This window comes from Panthera pardus, unplaced genomic scaffold, assembly GCF_024362965.1.
Source record: "Panthera pardus isolate Hobbes unplaced genomic scaffold, ASM2436296v1 HiC_scaffold_11, whole genome shotgun sequence".
NCBI lineage: Eukaryota > Metazoa > Chordata > Mammalia > Carnivora > Felidae > Panthera > Panthera pardus.
Window position 1 is genome coordinate 101,268,679 of NW_026526666.1, and position 23,672 is coordinate 101,292,350.

General features: G+C 44.4%; 2 protein-coding genes and 1 long non-coding RNA gene across 10 annotated transcripts in view; 1 reads left to right on the forward strand and 2 right to left on the reverse strand.

The window, feature by feature from the left end:
* Window positions 1-769: 769 nt before the first annotated feature.
* Window positions 770-10,018, reverse strand: VAMP3 (vesicle associated membrane protein 3). The gene is made up of 5 exons (XM_019461263.2): window positions 9,891-10,018; window positions 7,608-7,689; window positions 4,501-4,659; window positions 3,663-3,714; window positions 770-2,603 (listed from the first exon to the last, which is right to left on the reverse strand). Coding segments are annotated over exons 1-5 (315 nt in total). The 5' UTR covers window positions 9,893-10,018; the 3' UTR covers window positions 770-2,583.
* A 28-nt stretch (window positions 10,019-10,046) lies between these two features.
* On the forward strand, window positions 10,047-11,514 carry LOC109274035 (uncharacterized). The gene is made up of 2 exons (XR_008420895.1): window positions 10,047-10,197; window positions 11,326-11,514. It is a non-coding gene; the product is annotated as an uncharacterized LOC109274035 (long non-coding RNA).
* Window positions 11,515-11,680: 166 nt separating this feature from the next.
* Window positions 11,681-23,672, reverse strand: part of CAMTA1 (calmodulin binding transcription activator 1) — an 851,930-nt gene continuing 839,938 nt past the window's right edge. For 6 of the 8 annotated variants that reach the window (XM_053899033.1, XM_053899032.1, XM_053899029.1 and 3 more), the window contains one exon: window positions 11,681-14,990. In XM_053899033.1, the coding sequence (XP_053755008.1) occupies window positions 14,927-14,990 (64 nt within the window). In that variant the 3' untranslated portion in view covers window positions 11,681-14,926. The other 2 variants (XM_053899026.1, XM_053899030.1) reach the window with 2 other exon arrangements.

The following is a 23,672-nucleotide window of genomic DNA, read 5'->3' on the forward strand; positions in this document are numbered from 1 at the left end:
AGACAAGAAAAGCAGTGACCATCTATCCAAGGCATTGGGAAGAAGTCAATGTCTTCTCTCTCAATAGGATTTCATCGGAAACTGGCATTTTATTGTAAACATAAGCAAAGGCTACTTCCACCCGTTTTATATTGTTCCCTAGGGATTGTAGATTGAGAGTGAAAGTGTTTTCAAGGGGAAGGATATGCAGAGTCAAAACGAGCCACGTGTCTGGAGAAGTCTGTCACCCATCTGAGTACTAGCTACCCCTGTGCCCTATAGGTGGCTATCTATTCTCCCATATACACGGCCAGCCTGGATATCACTATTTTTTTTTTAAGTTTATTTATTTATTTTTGAAAGAGAGAGAGCATGCATGCAGGAAGGATAGAGAGAGTGGGAGAGACAGAATCCCAAGCAGGCGCTGAGCTGTCAGTGTGGAGGCTGACTCGGGGCTCGAACTCACGAACCGTGAGATCGTGACCTGAGCTGAAATCAAGAGTCAGATGCTTGACCGACCGAGCCACCCAGGCGCCCTGCACATCACTCTTTAAAGATGACAGATTTAAGAAACCCAAAAGCCGGATCCTGACCATTTCGGTAACCGTGGAAAAGTCAGTTCCTCACTCACGTCCTATACTGCTCACGAGGGGAGGGGTTCGCTTCTGTGCACTAGGGGACGGGGAAGGGCTGGGGACCAGGAGGTGAGAGGTGGGGGCGGCAGCAAGGAACGCCGCTGGGAAGACCTGGACCAGGACGCAGCTATCCTACAAGCACACAGGTACCAGAATCAAGTTTATAAACAGTTTATTCAGCTCATAATAGTGGGCAAGTTCCCAGCCAAATGCACAGATACAAGCGAGGTGCCCCTGGGTTAATGCAGGAGCCGGCGGGTTACATGGGACTGGGCGTCAGGCAAGGAGGGAGCACCAAGGTTTCAGAGTCAGACACGGCCAGGGACCCTGAGCCGAGGGCGAGCTAATGTCCCGACGCTGACCGCTGCTTCCTTCTCCCAGCCGGGGTGTCCTCGACACTGCATCACTTCAGTGATGTCAGGGGAACAGATCTTAAACAAATGGAGCCCGTGTTCCTGCACACCTCAACTGTTGTTGCTTTGTAAGTCACATGCTAGCACGTGAACAGGAATTTTAGAATCCTCCGTGACAGCGGGCAGAGTGTTGATCCCTCTGTATTTCTCCCTCAGCGCCTCCTTGCCTGTTGTCATTCCTACCTAAATTCCCATCCTTAAGCCACACACCCTGATGACGAGAGTCTCACATACACAAGTCTCTCAGATGACAACGCTATTTCCAAAGCAGCATCTTGTGCACACAGTCTATGACATCGAAAAAAGAAAGTGTCTCTGGTTAGCTATTCTCCGTGAGAAGAGTCATCCACCCTTGACCGATGCCTCGCTGAAAGCGTAATTTAGAAGACAGACTTAGGAAGTGGAATATGGATAAAAATAGGAAACAAACTCCAAAAAGCCATCGTCTGTGGGGACGGGGCCACCTAATGACCAGTTCACAGATGGGTCTCACTCGAAGGCTATAAAGTTGCTGCTCACGTAATTATTAGAAACCTACTGGAGTCCAGAGCCGACAATCTGCAAACCTCTGGGTAGACAGAGATCGGCGTCTGGGTAGGAGATGGTTGGAGTCTAGCTTAGACCTTCTCTAACCCCTGGGAGAAATGCTCAATCAGGGCGGGGGCGCGGGGTGCAGGCGGGAGCTGCACCACATACAGCATCTCAAAGGCAAGAAGGGCCTGATAGGATGTAGAAGGTTCACTGTAATATTATCATTTGAATTCTGAAGGGCACCTTAAGTTCCATTTGTCACTTTTCTGAATTTATCCGTCGGGAACAGACTTGAGGACGCTGTACTGGCATTTAACTTTTTGGCAAAATAGAAACTTTGGTCATGGCCTTAGCTCTGTAAAAATGTTTTCGAGAGGCGATTATTTCCGATGAAAATAACATTTTTAGCAAGTGATACAAAACAGTAACAGGAAAGTAAACATCTTCGTATCTACGGTAAGAGCAAAAACTCTCGGTCAGAATCTTATTTTTAAATACGGCGCAAGGGTCAGTAGTGCTTACAAACAGTACAGAGTTCTCTTACAGGGGATCAGAAAAATAGCAAAGTAAGGCACAACCTGTTACGGTTACAGATTTGTGTTAGGCAGTAGTGTTCTTTCTGGAAGGCACAAACTGGAATTCTGATTACCTAAAGGTTTAAAATGTGGTTCTGAAGATGCCGTGTGACAGGGGGAGCCTCTGGGAACGAATCCCCTTAACTGAAATTAATGGCAATTAATCACGCAGCGGGACTTCCAGGTTACGACACTCTGGAACTCCAGTCCGCTTCCTCAGCCACGCGGCAGTCTGAAGGCGCCGGGCCAAGTGTGGGCCGGGTGGCCGCACTTCAAGTTTGGAGTGCTTACGATCACAAAGGCACGTTTCCCAGAAATTAAACTTGACAGTAACAAACAGAAGATATTCACTTTAGACAGAACAGTAGGCGAGCTCGAGAGTATAGCAGGTTCTAAGTCAAACGTCTTGAAGAGGTTTCTCGAACAGCAGGCCGGAGCTTCACTGTTTCTTCACGGGGACACGTTCCACACTAACAAGCAGGGGAGACGGAAAAAGAGCAGAGGAAACAGCAGTTTAGTGTTTCGGGGCGAACCCAGAGCTGACCCTGCATGTCGCGGTCTAAACGCGAACATCAATCTGGCCGATTGCGTACTGGGGGCCCCTCCACAACTGTGCCGAGGCCCCGAGGCCACCGTGAAAGGAAAGGATGGCAGGAATTGCTTTTGCAAATGGTTCCCACGGGTGGGGCTAAAAACCCCGACGGCTTGTTCCAGGAGGAGATACGACAGTAGCAACAGCAATGCCAGTTAGTAATACTTCTGTGGGCGCGCGGGTGTGTCTACGGATTTATTTACTTACACGGCTGGCACCACTAAACGCCAGACGCCACCCTATTCGCTTGTTACGGATCGGCCAGTTGTGTCCTCGCAACAGACACGTGGGGCAGGTGCTATTATCGTCCCCACTCTACAAATGAGGAGACGGAGGTTCCGAGACGTTCAGCGATTTGTCTAAGGCCGCACGGCTGATGGCAGTGGAGCCATGGCGGGGAACAGGCAGTCACGCTTTTCATCAGCAGACCACACTGTTTCTCGTAAAAGGAAGGATCAGACGAAAAGGTACTCGGTGAGGGCCCCTGGGGGCGCTCAGGCGGCCGAGCGTTCGACTTCAGCTCAGGTCACCATCTCAGCTCGCTGCTGTCAGCGCGGGAGCCGCTTGGGATCCTGTCCCCTCTCTCTGGGCCCCTCCCCTGCTCACGCGTGCGCACGCGCGCGCTCTCTCTCAAAAATAAATAAAACATTAAAAAAAGAAAATGTACTCAGAGGTACAGGACACCACTGACCTACAGGGTGGCTCAGTGACAATGAATGCATTTTCTCTAACTTCAAAGGATCAATGTTTATATAAAAAATCTTGGGGACTTTGACGAAACAACACTCAAGTGTTTAAAACGTTTACTGAAGAAAACGAAAATCTGTGGAGTAAACTACCAGCTCTGAGGGAACTTTTACTCTGAGTTCTTGTACGTGAGGTCAGCTGTGAACATACAGAGAAGACCCGAACGAGGAGCTGAGGCCAGAGAACTCACCGATGATGATGATGATGATGATGACCACGACGACAATCCCTATCGCCCACATCTGTGAAACAGACCATTTCACATTTCAAACACAGAGGTCAACGTGCTCACTGAGGAGCATCGCATTCTAGTCACTGGCAGAGGAATTAAGGTGCACTACAATTTGAAATGATTCACAATTTTTAAAGCCTAAGTTTCCTGTTCTCATTCGGGGCATGAAGGTATTTATCTGCTTTTTGTAAGACGGTCAGATGGCCTGCGGTCCCCAGAAAGGCATCTATTTTGTGCACACAAGTTCTTCACGTAAGGAAGGGCTGCTAACTTGTCCTGTGTGTCCGGAAGCGTTGCTTTTGTCCCAGGAAGGGGGTGGGGTCCACCCGGGCCCTGGTAGCTGCAGAACATCTGCTCTGGGCTACACTCCTTGCGGGGCTGCTCTCCGTGCTCCTGTGGGGCACACTGGCTCGCCAGCTGCCCTTTCTCGTCACGCTGGAGCCATGCACTCAACCACATGCCAACTGACCACCGACCCCAGCCCTCTCTGGCCAGTCTGTGTTCAGGGCGATGCGGGGGTGAGGGGTTGAAAGCGGCTTCTGTTTATGATTGGTTTTGGACATTCCCGTTCTATGTGCTTGTTAAGGTCAGCCACAGAACCTGAAGAATTCCTAGCTGAGGGGCTAGGGAAAGGGCAGGCAGTCAGTGCCTTAGACTCAGAGTCAATCCAAATTTCCATGTACGGGACGTCCAACTCACCTCCAACATTCACAGAAGTCCCATACTTGGAGCCTTAGTTGCCCCTCTGAGACTGCAGAGGGTGACTTAATGCAAAAACCAGTGAAAAGAAAGTTACCTTGCAATTCTTCCACCAGTATTTTCTCTTCAGCTTGGCGGCACTTGTTTCAAATTGGGAAGCTCCAGCCTGCAGCGCGTCTGCACGATCATCTAATTCCGAGAGCTTCTGATCTCTTTCCAACACCTTATCCACGTTGACTCTCATGATGTCCACCACCTGAACGAACGTGATCACACCGAGTTACACACAGAGGAAGGGAAGAACAAACACAAGGCTCAGTGAAGTAAACAGCACGTTTTCCTTCAGGTCAGCACTTTATTACTTTGGGCCAAACTTCCATTTATAAATGGGAGGGGGGCGGTGCTCATTCTTTCATGACAAAAACACTCAGCAAACTAGGAATAGAAGGGAACTTCCCTAACAAGAGAAAGGGCATTTATGGAAAAACCCACAATGAATATCCATGCTCAACATGAAAGTGAAAGACAGAGTTTGTCCCTAAGATCGAAACAAGATAAGGATGCCCACTTTCACTAATGCTGTTCAACACTGTACTGGAAGTTCTGGCCAAAGTAATTAGGCAAGAAAAGAAAAAAAAGACAACCAAATTGGAAAGAAATAAATAAAATCTGTATTTGCAGACGATTTCACATACAGAAAATCCCAAAGCATCTACACACTGCTAGAGTTAATAAACACATTCGGTAAGTGTTCAGGTTACAAGATCAACACCCAGAAATCAGAATGTGTCCATATACTAGAAAGAAAAAGGAAATTAAAAAAATAATTCCATAAACAATAGCATCCAAAAGAATAAAATACCTAGGGTATAAATCAAACCGAGGAGGCAAAAGCTCTGCACAATGAAAACTGTGACACCGCTGAAAGAAATTAAAGACCTAATTATAAGGGAAGACATTCCATGTTCATAGATAGGAACACTTAATATTGTTAAGATGGCAAGATGCCTCAAAGCAATGTACAGGCAGACAGATTCAACACAATCTGTATGAAAATTCCACTGTCCTTCTTCCCCCTACAACCTCCTCCCAGAAATGGAAAAGCCGATCCTTAAATTTTTATGGAATTGCAAGGGACTGGAATAGCTGAAAACAATACTGAAAAGAAAATGTTGGAGGACTCCGACTTTCCAATTTCAAAACCTTACAACAAAGTTACAGTAATCAAAGTGTGTGCCTCTGGCATAAAGACAGACATGCACACCAATGGAACAGAACTGAGAATCCAGAAATCAACCCAAACATCTACAGCTGATTGATTTTTGACAAGGCTGTCAAGAGCATTCAGTGAGGAAAAGGACTGTCTCTTCAGCAAATGGTACTAGGACAATGGGACAGCCACAGGCAAAACAATGAGGTTGGACCCCTATACCTCACCCTATATGTAAAAATTAACTCAAAATGGATGAATGACCTACATATGAGAGCTAAAAACTATAAAACTTTTAGAAGAAAACCTAAGAGCAAATCGTCATAACTTTATTATTTTTTAAGAATGTTTATTTATTTTTCAGAGAGAGAGAGACAGAGACAGAGACAAAGAGTGGAGGGGTGGGGGCAGACAGAGAAGGAGATACACCTGAAGGAGGCTCCAGGCTCTGAGCTGTCAGCAGAGCCCGACGCGGGGCTTGAACTCACAGACCGCGAGATCATGACCTGAGCCGAAGTCAGACGCTCAACCGACTGAGCCACCCAGGCGCCCCCGTCATAACTTTAGATTTAGCTATAGATTTGACACCCAGTCAAGAACGACAACAAAAATAAATAAACTGAACTTAATAATAATTAAAACCTTTTATGCATCAAAAGACATTATCAAGGCTGTGAAAAGACAATCTACAGAATGGAAGAAAATATTTGCAAATCATTTAACCCTAAAATGATTTTTAACCTAAAGAGGGTGTAATATCCAGAATATATGAAGAGCACTTACCACCCAGCAACAAAACGAGAAACTACCCAATCAGAAAACAGGCCATAGACTTGAATAGACATTTCTACAAAGAATGTGTACAAATGGCCAACGAGCACATAAAAAAGATATTCAACATCACTGGTCATTAAGGAAATGAAAACCAAAATCACAATGCAATACTTCCATATTCACTAACTAGCACAGCTACACTCCAAGAAAACAGAAAACAACAAGTGTTGGTGAGGATGTGGAGAAGCAGGAACCCCTGGACGTCGCTGTTGAGAATGCAAAATGGTACAGCTACTGTGGAAAGTTTGGTAGTTCCTCAAAAAGCTAAATACAGGGGCGCCTGGGTGGCTCAGTCGGTAAAGCGGCCGACTTCGGCTCAGGTCATGATCTCGCGGTCCATGAGTTCGAGCCCCGCGTCGGGCTCTGTGCTAACAGCTCGGAGCCTGGAGCCTGTTTCAGATTCTGTGTCTCCCTCTCTCTCTGCCCCTCCCCTGTTCATGCTCTGTCTCTCTCCGTCTCAAAAATAAATAAACGTTAAAAAAAATTTTTTTTCAAAAAGCTAAATACAGAATTGCCACATAAATACTAGTCTGAATCTCACACAGTCTTCCATTGTGGGTCTGCAAACGCAGAGCAGAACAAAAGGTGCTCTGAGGGTCCTCGGACTTGAGACGCCCACAAATACAGATTTGTCGGGCTAGAGCAGGTTGCTAGCACCTGCCTTCTGTACACGAATGGGTGACAACCGGAACTGAATTTGAGGCTTGCTCAAGCTTGGGAACGAATTAGTCAGGCTACCGTAAGAAGCATTTTGATGAAAAATCTGCTAAGAGGGATTGGTCTTGGCTTGAACAATCTAAAACTCTATTACCCTATTTTATAAAGTAGTTCTTTCTTTTTCCTTTTTTTTTTTTTTTTTTTTTAATTGCAGCAAAAGATATCTTTAAGGTGGTTCCTGGAGGAATGTTCTCAGGAGGAGTGTTTGTGGTTCAGATATGTGGTTCAGTCACAGGGAAACCAGCATGACATCTGGAGACTAACTTCTCAGAAGCTTGGCTCAGAGCTTTCAGAATAGGAGGGGACACATTTTTGTTACATTTATGAGACGGTCAAAGTTTCCTTTACATTCATGCTTTTCTGATACTTTTTCTAAACAGAATTATTTCCAGTGTTCCCATGCTGGTTTAAAAGTCACTGTGGGCAACATGTTAGAACAATACCTCATCCACTTGATTTTGTGTCTGCTGAAGTCTTCGGTTACTGCCAGAGGCAGCACTCGAACCTGCAGGTGCACCTGTAGACCTGAAATGTGTAAAGGCACAAGCGTGAGTAAATTATTATTCCAAATATTACATTGTTGTACGTATGAAGACATTACTCCAAGACCCTCACTGGTAGAACTAAAGCAGAAAGAGAAATCCTTCCTACAGTAATAAACAAAGGTTTAAATGACGTATCTTCTAATTCCCCTATAATCTTCAAGATTCATCCATATATTAAAAGTGACCGGGGTCTAAAGTGCAGGTTTAATAAGATCTACTCTGCATCACTGAAGCACCTGATCTTAAGATCAGGGATCCTACAATAGGGAAATTCAACCTCCCAATTTTTTTTTTTTTTTCCAATTGTTTAAAGGCACACATCCACTTAAATGCAGCCGGTACTCGTCTGCTCTCTCACTGTGGTAAGAATGGTTTTCAAAGTTATAAACAGTTACAGAATGCCACTTTTCCAGTACAGAGAAATGTATTTACACAAACAGGGTCAGGAACAGCGAGGTGCAGGTAGGAGGGGTGGCGCGAGTGGGAAAGATGAGGTGAAGTGGTGCTTCCTCTCTTAAAAGGTACTCCTCTCTTAAAATCCTTGCTGAATGCCTTACTTCTCCCCAGCCAGATCTTTCTTGACCACTGTGGCTTTGAAGTTCCTCATTGCTTCTGTTATTAGGTTGGTCACACTTTGATTTCTCTTTCTCTCTCTCTCTCTCTCTCTCTCTCTCACACACACACACACACACACACACACACACACACACACACACGGTTGACCCTTGAACAAGGTGGGGGTAAGGGACGCCGACCTCTTCTGCCCCCTCCACAGTTGAAAATCTGCATGCAACTTTTGACTCCTCCAAACGTTTAACTACTAACAGCCTGCTGTTGACCAGGGGCCTTACCAAAAACATAAACGGTTGATTAATACATATTTTGTTTGTTAGGTGTCTCATATACTGTATTCTTATAATAAAGTCAGCTAGAGAAAAAATGTTAAGAAACTCATAAGAGAAAATACAGTTACAGCACGTACTGTATTTATCAGAGAAAAATCTACCTGTAAGTGGACCTGTATAGTTCAAACCCATGTTGTTCAAAGGTGATCAGTAATGTCTTGCTCTCCTAATAGATCACGGACTCCTGTGCCTTAGAGGTCTCGTCCCTGTGTCCAAGACAGCACCTGGCACATGTCTCGCATACAAGAGCTACTGATGCATCCATTGATTCAAGTTATTTATACCTACCAGGTGTCAAAGACCAGGGATGCAGTAGATGCCGTGCCTGCCCTTACAGTTTATTTATTTATCGTTTCGTCTGATAGATAATCGCAAAGGGCCATGTACTGGTACATTTTCTCCAAGAGTTTTCTCATTTAATTCTCACGACTCTTTGAGGGAGGTAGTACTATTAACCCCATTTTACAGATGCATAAAGCGGGGTTACGAAAGTCAACGCAGCTGGCTGCGGTGGAGTCTGTCTTTAGACCAGGTTCCACAGAATTCTATGGATCTAGATCTTCACCACTGTAATTTACTGGCCCAGCAGCCTCAGCCAGGTACACTCCTGTGGTGATCCTTAGTTCCTACAAGGAACCCAGGGAAAGCACCCATTCCTTGCTCCTCTGTAGGTGAGCAACGAACAGGTTGGAGGGGGACAGAGGGTCCTCGTGACTCTTGACGGTTTTCTCTCAATGTTACCACGGTAAACTCCACGTTTTCAAGGGCCACTACAACAAGACGGCTTCTGCTTAAACAGAGAAGGTCCACAGGTCTGCCCCTGAGTCCATTCTGATCATAGGTGCCTCTAGACGGGGCCGAGGTCTCTTCCCTTGCAACTTCCGGAGCCCAGCCCAGCACCAGGCAGCGAGCAGGCGCTCCAGGTGTAAGGCAGTGGCCACCGATCCCCTCTGGCACCTTGGGCCGGGGGGTGAGGCAAGAGGAGAAGGGGTGGGGTTGCGGTAGGGGCGGGGGTGGGGGCGTTTCCTACCTCCGGGAAGCCCCTGGCTTCCCCACCCCGCCCTGTCCCTTCCGCGATCGTCCGACGGCCGCGAGGCTGTCGGCCCGCCTGCAGCCAGCACCCCAGGGGCCGCCGCCCACCCCTAGGCCTCGGGAGCTTCCGCGCAAGCTCACGCCCGAGCGGCGGCCGGCGGGAACCGTGCCGGGGGAGGGTCCCAGCCGCGGGCCGCCGCCCTCCGGGACCCGAGGCCGCCCCGCGTCCCGCCGCGTCACTCACATTTTGGCGGCGGCGGGCGACGGTCGGCAGAGCGGCGCAGCGGGACGGGAGGCCGGGGAGCCGGGCGGGGCGGAGGCGCGGGGCCGATGACGTCACCGGCCGCGGCCGCGAAGGGGCGCGCCGGAAGGGGGCGGGGCGTCACGGGGGCGGGGCCACCCGAAAGGGCTGGGCGGCCGGCGCGGGGTGACCACGCGGGCGGCGTGATGCGCTGGGCTCTGTCGCGCTGCAAGCTCTCTGCCCGCCGCCAACCTTGTGACGCCGCAGGACGCTGAAAGGGACTGTGTAGGTGAATAAGAGCCGTGGCGTGGTACGTTATTTTGGGCCCGGGTACGTTATTCTTTGGCCTTGACAGTCCTGGGGGTTGACTGCGCGCTTCTGCGTGACGTCTCCCGTTAACCCAGTGGTCCTGGAGACACCACGCTTCCCCCCGAAGATTTGTTAACATGAGACAGGGAGTCCGTTTGGGGTATTTATCATGGGCGTTGATTGGGTTAGACTCCTTTCTCCGTGTTCATTTGTGACTCAAATATTTATTTGTCACCGCACAGACCATGACGGGAGCCTGGGCATCAGGCACTGTTTAGTGTCTACGTTTCTGTATTCCCCGGGCCCTGGCAGAGAAGGTCCTCAGCTTTTGATAGGCTGCAGGTGGAGAGTTACTCTGCAATGAACTTAAAGCGGTTATTGAAAATATTCCTACCAACGTAGACGACGCCTCCCTTAAACAAACAAAACTCTGAAAAACACTGCCAGGTCGCCTGGAGATCGGATGAGAAAGGAAAAATAAAACACTGAAATACTGAACTGTCTTTTCTGTCAGTGTAATAATTTGAAAAGGGAAATGTTAATGTGTATTAGGATAAAGAAGAGTGTCCCAGAGGAGGTGCGATTTGAGTTGGGTAAGTAGCTAAGAAGAGAATTCCCAGGCAAGGGATGAACAAACATGAACAAAGACAACCGTGGAAATGGAAATGGTTTGCACAGGTTTGCACCAACCAACAGAAGGGGCAGGTTGGGTCACAGGTGAAATAAGACAATAAGACAGTGAGGATAAACGAGAAAGGAAAATGTCGTTTAAATGCAGTTGGGTCTAGAAACCACTGGGGCCTGGGGGAGCTGGGAGATAACCCTGCAGACGTGGTCTGGCAGGAGCACCGCAATGGACTCCGTGGGAGAGGGACTACCAGGGAGACAAGGTGACACTCTGCAGTGAAAGGGAAGGAGAGGATGACAGAATTCTCAGAAAAGAAGACAGATAGTAGTAGTCAGTTGGAAAATGCCTTTTGAAAACCAGAGGATTTTAGCTGCAGAGGTGAATTTAAATTGGTGTCTTTATGTTTCAGGTAACCAGTATGCCAGTTGAGAGGCACCTGAGAAAACAGTTGGAAAGCAAGGGTTCTAGGGACGGTGGCTTACAGTGAAGTTTTTCTTTCAGGGACACCTGGGTGGCTCAGTCGGTTAAATGTCCTACTCGATTTCAGCTCAGGTCAGGATCTCATGGTTCGGGAGTTCGAGCCCCACATCGGGCTCTATGCTGACAGTGTGGAGCCTGCTTGGGATTCTTTGTCTCCCTCTCTCTCTGCCCTTACCCCACTCGTGCTCTCCCTCTCTAAATAAATAAATATTAATTTTTTTTTCTTTTTCACGGACACGTCCCAAACTATGTAATAGTCGATGCCACAACACTGTCTCTAGATCTAAGGAAACACGTGAAAAATGTATGGTTTGAAACATACTGGGTCACCCTGGGTCTCAATAGCAGGTAAAGTTAAAGCAAAGCACACACATAGTATGGGGAAATTTTCTTCATTTTTAATTTACAGCAGAAAGAATATAAAGCATTCAGAAAACATTTTCCATATTTTAAGGGCAATTCAAAACATTTTGCATGGTTTCCAGCAGCTGAGTTCTTCAACAGATCCATTGATTCAATGATGCTTTACATGCACAATTACAAAAATAAAACTTACAAAAAAGAAGACATCTAGACTAGTTTTACATGCAAGTCTCAGGGACCCCCCATTGGGCGCCAACTACTGTGTGGAACTGCCATAAGCGACCCGTGCAGCCAGAGAGGGGTTCGAGTTATTGTCTTTATTTCGTTCACACAGTACAGCTGATTTCAAATGGGTAACAAGAATAGCAATTAAATCTTCAGGAGACAGAATAAGATTAGCTATTAATTTTATAATGAAATCCTACTCCTGGCACTTGGGAATTCAGATTATCCAAGAAAGCTGCGCTTACCTATCATCTTATATTCAAAATTAAGATTCACAACCAAGAAAAAGCGGTCAGAAATGCTTCGTTTCAGTGGAAGTGCATTTGTACCTCACCCAGGATTCACAGTTGTACTGGTAGGCTACACTGGTAGGTTTTGAACCTACTTCCTATCCCCTCCAGAAGAACCCTCCTAATTCTATGTAAGTCCTTATCTTCCAGAAGTTTCTAACTTACTCAGCTAATAATGTAGCATGGGAGACATTAAAAAAAAAAAAATAAATGAATACATAAATGTGAGGATTCAAGCAAATCCACTGAGGTCATTACTCTTGTCGAAAGATCACTTATTTGTACCATAAGAAATGGAATAAACCGATCTCAATTCAGTACTAACATAGGATATTCTGAAAGAGCTGGCTTTCACCTTCTGTTTCCATTCATGAATACAGTTGCGTGTTTGTAAATTACTCAGTGTCCTCCTGTAGATCAAATCGTGTAAAATAATAGGTATCTGGGGGTTGGGGGGGGGGGTGTGTGTGCAACAGCTGCAACATAACCCACACATTTAAAAACAAAATGGAGCCAGGTCAGTTTACAAATGTACAGGTGGCTACTAGTTGTGGGGCTGAAACCGTTGTCAAAGCTGATCACAAGCGGTAAGACATATACTTTACAGTAATCCGAGGTTGGCAGTGAAAGGAAGTAATTAAAAAACAAGTACAATTATAGAAAAGGCACCAAGAGCACTGACCCCAGTTTTTACCACAATCTGTTTGTTTCTATCCTCCTTCTAAAGACGCCAGTTTAAAAGCTTATTTGTGAATATTTTTAGGCTTCACAACAAGCCTTGAGTTTTAACGTACAGTTGGCAGCCAGAACCAAGAAGAAGAAGAAAAAAACCAAAACTATTTAATCTCAGCTTTACACCAACTGATCCTGAAACTTAACCTGGGAGTTTTAAACTGGCATCAGCAAATGCGAACTTTATTCTCTCAATTTAACGTTAGTAGTTTAATTTTTAAAAGCATCAGATTTCTTTGGCTCCTCATTATATAGAAAGAGTAATAGACCATGACAACCTTACAAGACCAGTTTGCCTCTTTTAAAGTTTTAGTCTTTTTTTGTGTGTGCAATTTTTGTTACATTTTCTGATTTCCAGCAGGAGATATGAAAACGCGAGACATTTTTCAACCTTTCGTACTATTTCTTTTGTCAGGTTTTGATCGTTCTAAGTGTTCTTTGTTGGAGTGAGTGGATGGTGTTAAGCTATATACGGATTCATCTTATGATTATCTGTTTAGCGAAAGTAACTTAATTTTCTTAAGCAATATTAGCATTCACATTACTTGGCACCATTGGCAAAAAAATTTTAAATTAAATAAAATAAACTCCTGGTAGCCAAAATTAAATGTAAACATATCCTTTTTTTTTTTTTTAAGTAATGTTACTCTGCCTTTTATCCTAAGTCTAAATACAGTAGCTCTTTTTTTTTCCAGTTTAGTCATGCTTTAGCAAAATGTTCTTCTAAAGAACATTTAAAATAAAGTACTCTTATAGTGAAATAAAGTTTTTTTTTGTTTCATTTTACAGACCATAGCCACTAATGCTTTGCTTTTGTTCATTTCTTTTTTCTTGATTTCATGCACATATCTCTTTGTTTTAATATATACAATATATACAAACAATACATCCACATTTTTCTCGCTCATTCAGACAAAACTATACAAATAATTTTATCTCGCCATGTTATCGACCTTTGTGAATAAAATATTTAGCAATTAATATAATCCCTTTCAAATATTTTCTCGCTTTCCGTTTCTACCTTCTATATATACACAGAAACTGCTCAGTTTGGATGAGATTATAGCCAAAAATATGGAATTTACTGGCCAGAACGCAGCACCACACTGATCTTTTAGGTGGCAAATGTCCAGGCAAGGTTTATGATTCCTTAGAATGACTACAGTTTCCAAGGTTACTAAGAAAAGCTACATGCTGTACCAATTCTCTAAGTAAATCTCATTGCACATGAAAGTAAGGCCCACAAATGAAAGTGCTGAGCATGACAAAAGGGACGAGATGGTCACTACACTCGCAGGTTCCTGGGAGGTGGTGGGGACAAGAAAATAAAGTTAAACTCTGTGAGCTGTTTCTCATTAATTCCCATGCATTCCCCGTTTACCACACACCCGCCCCTCTGCAAATTTCCACAAGACATTAAAAACCTGCAGATTTCAAAAGTTGCATTAAGTGTGCTGTAGAGATTAAAACAAACACGGATTCAAAGAAAATAAAACCAGTGAAGGAAACGCGAACACACGGACCCAATGAAGATTTGTATGGTCTAAGCCCTCCACTGAGAGTCAATCCCAAAGATTCAGCTTCTTGGAAGTAACTGACAGGTGCAGGAGCAGCATTCTCTTTTGTTGCTAGCGCATCCCCACCTTTGCTTATCTATATTTTTGGTATAAATATTTGTACAGTTCCACACGATGTTTGAATACAGCCCTATATGAGAAGGAAACCGGCTGCTTCCTAAGGAAAGGAAGCCTCTTTCGATTCCTCGTGGTGTCTTGTTTTTCCCATGATCCAACAGAAGATTGAGTTCCAAGATGTCTTGCTGATCAAATGAAAAGTTGTCCATGAAAGTGCAAATGCAATGACCAACACATTCCTGTTAAAATCCTGCAGCTGATCTCCCCAAAACTGCAGAGGGATTGTGTGCGTGTGTGTGCGTGTGTGCGTGCGTGTGTGTGTCGTAGTTTTGCATGTCTCTGCTAAAAACAGAAATGAAAACAGTCTGAAAAGCAATGTCACATTGCTAAGGGATGCTGCTGTATGTCTTCAAGTTCCTTGGCCTTTCTCAACTCTTTCACTCTGGAAGAGAAACAGAACAGAACACCAGGTGATAGCTGTTTAGTGAAACTGTGGCCAAACGGAGGGAAGGGCATTACCGATCCCTCTGAAGCAAAAACAAAAAAAAAACAAACAAACCAAAAAAAAAAACCCCAAAAAACAAAACAAAAAACAACAACAACAACAAAAAACCAAGACAAAAACCCTTTGGAGGACTGATGGCAAAAGAAACTCCTGCTAAACTGCTGGGGGAGATATTCAAGGAGGAAGACACGGCCCTTCCTGAAACTGCTCAGTATCAAGTGCTCTCAACACAAAGCAAAACCGAAGTTGGCTGCATTCAGTCCCGTGTGACAGGAACGTGCTCAATCTTAGAAAGGGTTGACTCTTCACATAGCTTTCTTCGAAGCCTGTTGGGACCATCAGTGACGCCCTGCAATTAATTCCACATGAGGCAAGTTAGGGAAACTGCACACGCCTCTACTTAGCTTCGGATACACCCAGGGACTGAACCGCTTTGCTCACAGACTCCAGATTGTTGGAGATCTTGAAGCCGACCTTGCACCTGCACAGCCGGGCTACTGCGCTCACGTATCGTGGAGTCTTTCTGATTTTCGTTAATTCCTTACCTTCCTCCCATTCCACACCGTAACTTTAAAAGATGCTCAGGTCACTTCCCCCAGTGCTCCCAGATGGACAGCAACAGCTCCCAGATGCATACCAGTAAGGTACTCTGTTCTATTTATCAAACGTGTTGCAGTCAACAAATTTCAATGAAATGGTTATCAACAGTCATGGAAAGTCCGCATCAGATTATTTGTTTGCCGTGGGGTTTGAATACGACCCCCCGATGTGGATGGGGTGCCGGGAAGCAGGTTGTAAGTTGGAGGGTTATTTGTTTCATTGAAAAAGAATTCAGATCTTGCCTTAAGAGCAAAAAGATCCAACGCCAAGTGTGACTTCGGGGTCTACTAGTAAAGTCAGCATGTGCTGTATATGGCACCCAGCTGGCAGCTCTACGTAACGTACCACATCATAACCTGTGTTTCCCAAAAATGGGGGCGGGAGAAGGAGTTTAGCCGAACAGAAGCGGCCGTTTCTCAGGATGCGTATGCCCTATGTCTCAGCAGCACGACAAGGAAAAGTCTGATTGGCTGTCGCTCATATGGGCCTCTATCTACAGAGGGAATTCCCAAACGCACTTTTCTGATTCTCTAAGAATAAAGCGTCTCCTATTAAGTGATAGCAGTGTGTTTACATTCTATTCTAAAACGAATGCCAGTTTACTTTCTAAATAGATTCTTGTTAACACTCGGGGGAGAAAACATTTTGAAAACAAGTAGTGAGTTACTGCTGTATCGCACAGGCTCGGACTCAGTGGCCTGCACGCACGCTATTACAGCAATTTAAGAAAACAGGATATTTACCACCTCCAAGCAGAATCGTTTCTGAATATTCTGCCAAGTTGATGCAATCTCTTCAGAGAGAAGTTGCTCTCTCTCAGAAAAAAAGCTTTATTACCATCATCATTAATACTAAAAAGAATTACCATGTTCGGAAACCTGATTTGTCTGATATATTTACTAAATACACCAGGTCCAGCTTGATCAAACGGTCTCTTCAGAACGGTCAACTTTCTTTCTTAACAGGCACGTTTAGAACGCATTGCTGTGTTCCTAACTGGATCTCGGTATCAGTTTTCAATTTTATAATTAAATATACCACGGATTATTAAATTTTAGGGTAATTTGGATCATATCACAGTACAGAAGTGTGCATCATCATAGGTCCCTAATTTTGGACATGCATACTTGATAAAGAAATGGCTTTTTAAAAATTGAAACATGCCGTGTCGTGTGTTCAATTTTTAAACATGCAGTATCTATACTAACAGCCCTTTGGCTGGAAAAATGCCAGGCATGCACTGATGCCCCCTTTGCTCCGGGCATGCAAAGTGTCTGTACTTGTGCAGACCTAGTGGCTGAGTCACCGCGAAGTGTGCGTGCTGCTTCACATGCGACATCTTGTTTCTGCACTAGTACAGAACTCATTCACAAATATGCAACAGTGACTCCATCACTGATGAGCTTTCTAGAATCTGAAGAATTCCGAACTCAAAATCTGACAGCATAAACACAGATATCCATCCACAGTTCTTCTAGAGTGAAGACGAACGCTATAAAAATATCACGTTCATCACTGAGAGAAAAAGGAGGGTGAACTATAAACCAGAAACGTTTTCTACAGTCTCATACCGAAGAAGCTGTAATCAGCTGGTCATGGGGCCTGTACCTTAAACGTTTTTCTTTTCATTATAATGGTCACGTTTGTTTTTGTAGGTTTTTTTTTTTTTTTTTGTAATTTCTCTTGAAATTAACGAAAGAGTCTACTAAATTCCCATAAGGTTTTAAGGTCACCATGTAAATGCTCTGCTATGAAGTGGCGGTAGCCTCGCGCGGCTCTGGGTGAAGGAGAGATACACGTCCATACACACAGAGGTGACGATGATCATCTGTGCTGGAAAAAGGAGACGCCCCAATCTCAAGATACGTCTTCTAGGCTTGCATCGCTTCTGAGCTACAGTGGAGAGCTCAGTTCTTAGTTCCATGATGAAGGTTTTACAGAACGTTAGCATTATAAATGATACCAGAATGGCTTCAACGGCATAGGCTTTTTTTTTTTTTTTTTTTTTTTTTTTTACAGAAAGTCGCTCAAGGAGGATTTAGGGAAAGAGGAAGAGAGGCCTTCTGTTTCAACAGCTGTACAGGCTACTTAGTATTTGTTACCTTGTTTAGGCCTCCAGACACATCACCATCATCTCCAGTTTGTAAATGCAGAACCTGAGATTTTTACACCAATGAAGCGACCTGCCCCAGACAATACAGGTAACAAGCAGGGATTTGGGCCCAGGCCTGTCTGCCTTTCGCCTCCCCACCCTGCTGCCTCCGATATACCTCAGGACAACAAAACAATTAAAAAAACGATTACTGGGGGCGCCTGGGTGGCTCAGTCGGTTAAGCGTCCGACTCGGTTTTGGCTCAGGTAGGTCATGGTCTCAAGGTTCGGTTCATGGGATCGAGCTTCTTGCCGGGTTCCATGCTGACAGTGTAGAGCCTGCTTGGGATTCTCTCTCTCTCTCTCTCTCTCTCTCTCTCTCTCTCTCTCTCTCTCTTTCCTCCTCCTCCCCTGCTGGTGCTCTCTCTCAAAATAAATAAATCAACAAAAAGAACAACAATTACTGTATTGGTTTCTCCAAAGGCCTCTGGAAACATCTCCATGGTGCGAGACGAGTGTATTGTTGAAACCTGGTAACAATTCACAACTGTATTTCTAACAACTGTATTTCCTCAGCTCTGAGATGCTGTCCCTTATAAGACCTTATGTTGCTTTCATTACAGTGTTCTGCAGAACAAAATTTCCTCCGTATAAAATGTACCTACCAACTTTATAAAATAGATCTGAGAAGTGAAAGAAGTGGGAATAAGAATCAAGGAAGTGGAAGATTTTTAGCCTCCTCCAATTTCCAACTGGCAGACTGTGTGGATGTTAATTAACCTCTCAAAGTTGAGATGAAATTGAGAGACTTTCACAATCTGCCCTACTGAAGCCGTAAATCGAGTTCTAAGTCACTTGAGGGCAGATTATTAGGATGGGCTAGGGGTACCTAATTTTCTTTTTGTTTTACGTCAAACGTCAATTGGACAAAAAGTAACGTTTGAATGTTATACTGCCTCTAGAGAAACGCAAAACAATTCACTGTATCACCAAAGTAGTTTTCGAGCATTTGACACTAGAATTTTTGTTAGCCAATTCTAAAAAACCAGACGTTTCAGATCAGAGTTTCAACAGTTACAGAAATTTGGTGTTGCCTTGTCTTAGGACATGAACAGCCACTAACAGGCACATGTCAACACACATCTTAGCACGAGAGGGGTCACAATGAAAGTTTAGTCGTTAATTACCTCTGGGTTTTTCTCCTTGCTTATTTGTATTTCCAAAATGTGCTACAAGGAGTGTACTTCTTTCATAATAATTATTTCTGCTCATCATTCTCCAGGTTGAAAAAAAAGTTTATGTTTTCCTATCCATCCGTTATGACTACATCCCACCATCCGTTATGGCTCGCATGACACAAAAAACCAAGTGAAAAATTCAGTGGAGAAAGAAACTGATTCTATAGTCCAAAACCAACATCAATTGTTTGAACTGGTGTCACTGGCATTACCTGTGTTTTAAGCCTATTTTTTTGGCACACAAACTTGGTAAATGTGGGCCGGGTTTGTTTGAAGTTGGAATTACGTTGGAAAATCCAGTGGTCGTATTTGCGGAACTTAGAATACAGACAGGCGTTCCATCAACTCTCGTTGCGTTGTACGTGCTGTCCCAACTCAGCTACTGGTTACTGAGGCTTTGGTTCTCTAAAGGAATTACACCTGCTGCATTCATTCAGGGCCAAGAAACAGCCTAACCTGAGGATGTCCTGGTCACCTAAAAACAAACCCCGTATACAGTGTGTATGCTTGCTTCTGAATTCCACTGCACAGAAGACAGGCAAAGCAGTCTTCCTTGGGGCTCTGAAGACCATTGACCCGGGGCAGAAACCACAGCTTCTGTGGCTACGAGGCTGTCGCGGCCGCAAGGAGAGCCGCCGGGAGCACATTTCTGAGCTGCGCGCGTCAGTCCAGTCGGTACCTCGGGAAAGGGCCCTCCAGGGACTGGCTGGGAGGGGAGGCAATCAGGGCAGGGCGACTTTCCCCTGCAGCCATTCCGCTATGAAAATGGAAGACAACCCCGGGATTTGCCCAAGCGTTCTAGGCTGAAGATAATCCCCACTTTGGGGTATTGCTGCGGTCTCAACGACAACAACAACAACAAAAAAAAAAAAAAAAAAAAAAAAAAAAAAGAAAGAAAGAAAGAAAGAAAGAAGGAAAGAAAAAAAAGAAACGAGAAAACATAAAAACGAATGTTGCATTCTAATGTACTGAAGTGATGTAGGAAAGCAACAGCACTGAAAGCCAGCAGAAGCCCACACAGGGTTTATTTCCATCAGACGTCCAATGAGAATTCACGAATAAATGAGGTAGGCCTGCTTCCGAAACTTGTAGCAAACAATGGCTCCATGGGTAAAGCATAAGGCAAAGCCGCTTCATTACATCTACTTGGTAACGCTCAGCCAGAGAAATGTTTCATGAGTCAGTGGATTTCAGCAGATATATTCTTGCAATGCTGGACGTCAAAAATATACAGGGCAGCCAGATGCGGCTTTCTGATTAGTTACCTGTTGCTCTGAGAGCTGCAATAGCTTGTGGGGAATTTAGGAAAAGAGAGATCTTGCCATTTTCCAGAAATCTCATTTGGATTGCAAAACAAAAAAGACAGAGAGGCCCAATAAGAATGACACAGAGCATGTTGTCTGCAATTTAACACACACCACTGTGTGCCAAAAATATTCATTTCCTAAAAGAGGCAAGTAAGACAAAATTACTTTGGATATTTGAATTACATCCATGATGACACATCCCACACATTCATTTCCTACTCCTCACCAAGTGTATCAGGCCACCTGGGAATTACACCTCGTGTCAAATTTAACTAAAGTGTGATGGCACCGTTGTTGACCTAGAGCACCGTCCACTCTTCTCAATCAAGCAACATACTTTTGGGCATCGTTAGAGAACTGTCCCTCGGATTAAAGTATATACAACAGAACACGAAGTATGAACGGAACCCGCAGAACTTGACAACGACCCCCTGAAGGTGTCTCACAGGACTGCTGTCCAGAGTCAGTGCTGAAATCGCTACTTACCAAGAAAACTGGCAGCATCTGGTAAAGTTCAGTGTTTAGAAAACCAGTTGTCAGAGAGAAAATCTGTTGCTTAAACATTTGTCACCAGAAAGAGTTACCTCTTCTTCCCCCCAATTAGGGTTCTTTTATGCCAGGAGGATAGCTTCACCCACCTTTACTGAACACGGGGACTAGGCCAACAACTTCCAAAAATAGGTTATTTGAAAACCAGAATTCCCGCTGTTTCTGATAATACCTGTAGTGACTGTTACAGGTCATAATGCCCCGTCACAGAAATAACATCTCAGGGGAAAAAAGGATTTGTCCAGGAATCACTCTTCAGAGAATAGTCTCTCTAATCTATGAGAACACTTCCTGATACCCACAAACCCCCAAATATCTTGAAGAGGGAAGTGGGAAAACCATTTTCTAACTGGAGAAAGAGGCATTGTCCTCTTTAGTCTCAATACCCGGAGGATGAATCTGTCACGTAATTCAGTTATTTGTTATTTCTTTACGTATGAGGTATCTTGGGTTTCTGCTAGGACACTACATTACATCCTGGTCAATTTAATCGGAACCCAGCCGGAGAGTCAGGTTTTCAGTACGTGCCCTTCAAAAACCTCTTCAACCTCAGCAATCCTCATTGTTTGGAAAGTAGTATACAACACCTAAGTTAACTCAGAGAAATAATTAAGATTGCCGATTTAAATATCTCTCTGTGCACAACAAAAGTTTTCTCCTAAAAGGGAAGTAGTTGTGCCCAAGACAAATCAAATCCCTAGGAGAAGCTGGAGAATTTGGAAACTCCACTTTAAGAGCCTGGATGAATTAGGGGCTAAGCCTGGAGGGAAGGCTGCATGAAGACACGAGGACTCTCGGCCGAGAGCACCGGGGGGCTTTTTCTTAGCCAACCCCAAGCGAAGATTGGTGTACTGTGCCTTAATTCCGATGACTGACCTCGTCTGCCTTTCTACATACCCTTCTGCTTCACCCATTGAGGACGTGCGGCTGAATGGTGTTTGACAAACCGCGCCACAAAATTGAGTTCAAGTTATCAAATATCATCTTTTGATGCAGAAAGCTTAAATGTCTTAAGTATGGTATGTACATTAATAAAAAAAAAAGTATGCTAAGTCGTTTGACACAAATTCCACCAGTAAGAACTCCCCTCAGAGAATGCCCTCCCTCCCCACGAGTCATTTCAGCTTGGGGACTGTTGGAGGAAGTGCCACTGTGGGACGTCTCTGCTCTGGTCTCTTGACCGAACCAAGAGGGGTCGAGATCTTACCGGTAACTAGACAAAGCCACAGATAAGCTAGCCCTCCATCCACACAGGGAGAGAGACAGGACCATACTAGAAGGAATCTGAGCTTCTCAGCTGCTCTCTCTCAAAGTCCCTGAAGCCCGGGAGGCACAGGGGTGTCAGGAAATTCCAACTTTCCGTGCCCGAGGAGGAGTTTTAGGAGCCTGTGTTGATGGATGCAGCAGGTGCTAAAGAAGTTATGGTAGGGACTCTCACATTGAAAAGCACCTTTGGAAAACGTTCTCTTAAAAACGATCACTGACGTACCAGAAGCTAACAAGCTTCCGAAGTGCGTAGGCAACCACTTTTGTTAAATGTTGGCTCCTTGCAGGGATCGTGTTAATTGCACATCACATGCAAGATACTACAACTGTTTTGTTAAACTGAGTCTTAGGGCCTGCATTTGCTCTTTTGCGGGGTTTTTTTTTTTTTTTTTAAGTGGAAACAAATATTGTTTATGTATGCAGAGAGTGAAAGGGAATGGAAAGAGAAAGAAGTGGGGATTTTTGTCCCCTTTTTAAAATTTCAAACACAGACATCTCTGAGCCAGTTCTACCACATGGGACAACTGTGAACAGCTGCTTAATTCTCAAGAGGACTAGCTAGTAAATTTACAGACCAGCGGAACTGCTTTATTCTGTTTTACATACATTTTCTTTCAGTGACTGCCCATGGTTTTAACCATGTGAGACTTTAAATCTGCTATAGGGGTTGGGTCTTATTTTAGGAAGAACTTATAAAAACTCAATTCTCCTATCAGAATAAGTCAGCAAACTGCAGTCCAGGGGCCACATCTAGCCCAATGAATATCTGTGTAAATAAAGTTTTATTGGAACACAGCCATAACCGTTCATTTATATATTACCTACTGTTGTTCGCATGCTGCAATGGCAGAGCTGAATAGGTGTGACAGAGACTGTGTGGCCCACAAAGCCTAAGATATTTACTATCTTTTGAAAGCCTTTTAAGAAGAAGTTAGATGATCTTTGACTTAAAATACAATGAATAAATACCAGCATCGACATAAAGGCACTTAGATGAAAAATACTAGCTTCAGAAACATTAGTTTTAGAATTTTTGAATTATAATCTCTTCTCAGAAATCTTACAAATGACTCAAGTCGGGGTTAAAAAGGGAGGGTGTCGAATGGAGTGGAGTTGACGGGTGGGGGCTCCCCTGCTCCCCTGTTATTTGCTTAAGGGCATCTTCTCTTAAGTCCATCGGATAAAAGGTGTCAAATTAATCTACATTCGAATCTGCTTTGGGTGAATTATATCCCTGTCTTTTAAATCAATTTCCTGACACTAAATCCTTTCCTCTACCTTCACGCATGTGGCAGTCGCCTCTGACAGAGACTTCTGCCCCTTGTGTATACCTACAAACCAGCATCATAGTCTAAAACCTCAAGGACACCAACAGTGTCCATCGGCTACCCTACCTCTTCATCATCATTTCTTTAAAATACAAATTCTATTGGAATGTCCACTCTTAACTGCTATATAAAATATGCAGATTTAACACACCTTCCACCCCATCGTCTTTATTCAGCATTGCCATTAAATTCTGGAAGTCGGGTTTGCTCGCTCTTTAATAATGAATGCGCTGCATTGGT

Coding starts and splice junctions, on each gene's coding strand:
- VAMP3 (XM_019461263.2), bottom strand. Junction 4,660..7,607: donor CACAAAATCAAGTGGATGAG/GTATTGTTCTAA, acceptor ACGTTCGTTCAG/GTGGTGGACATCATGAGAGT. Junction 3,715..4,500: donor ACTGGTGGAAGAATTGCAAG/GTAACTTTCTTT, acceptor TCTGTTTCACAG/ATGTGGGCGATAGGGATTGT.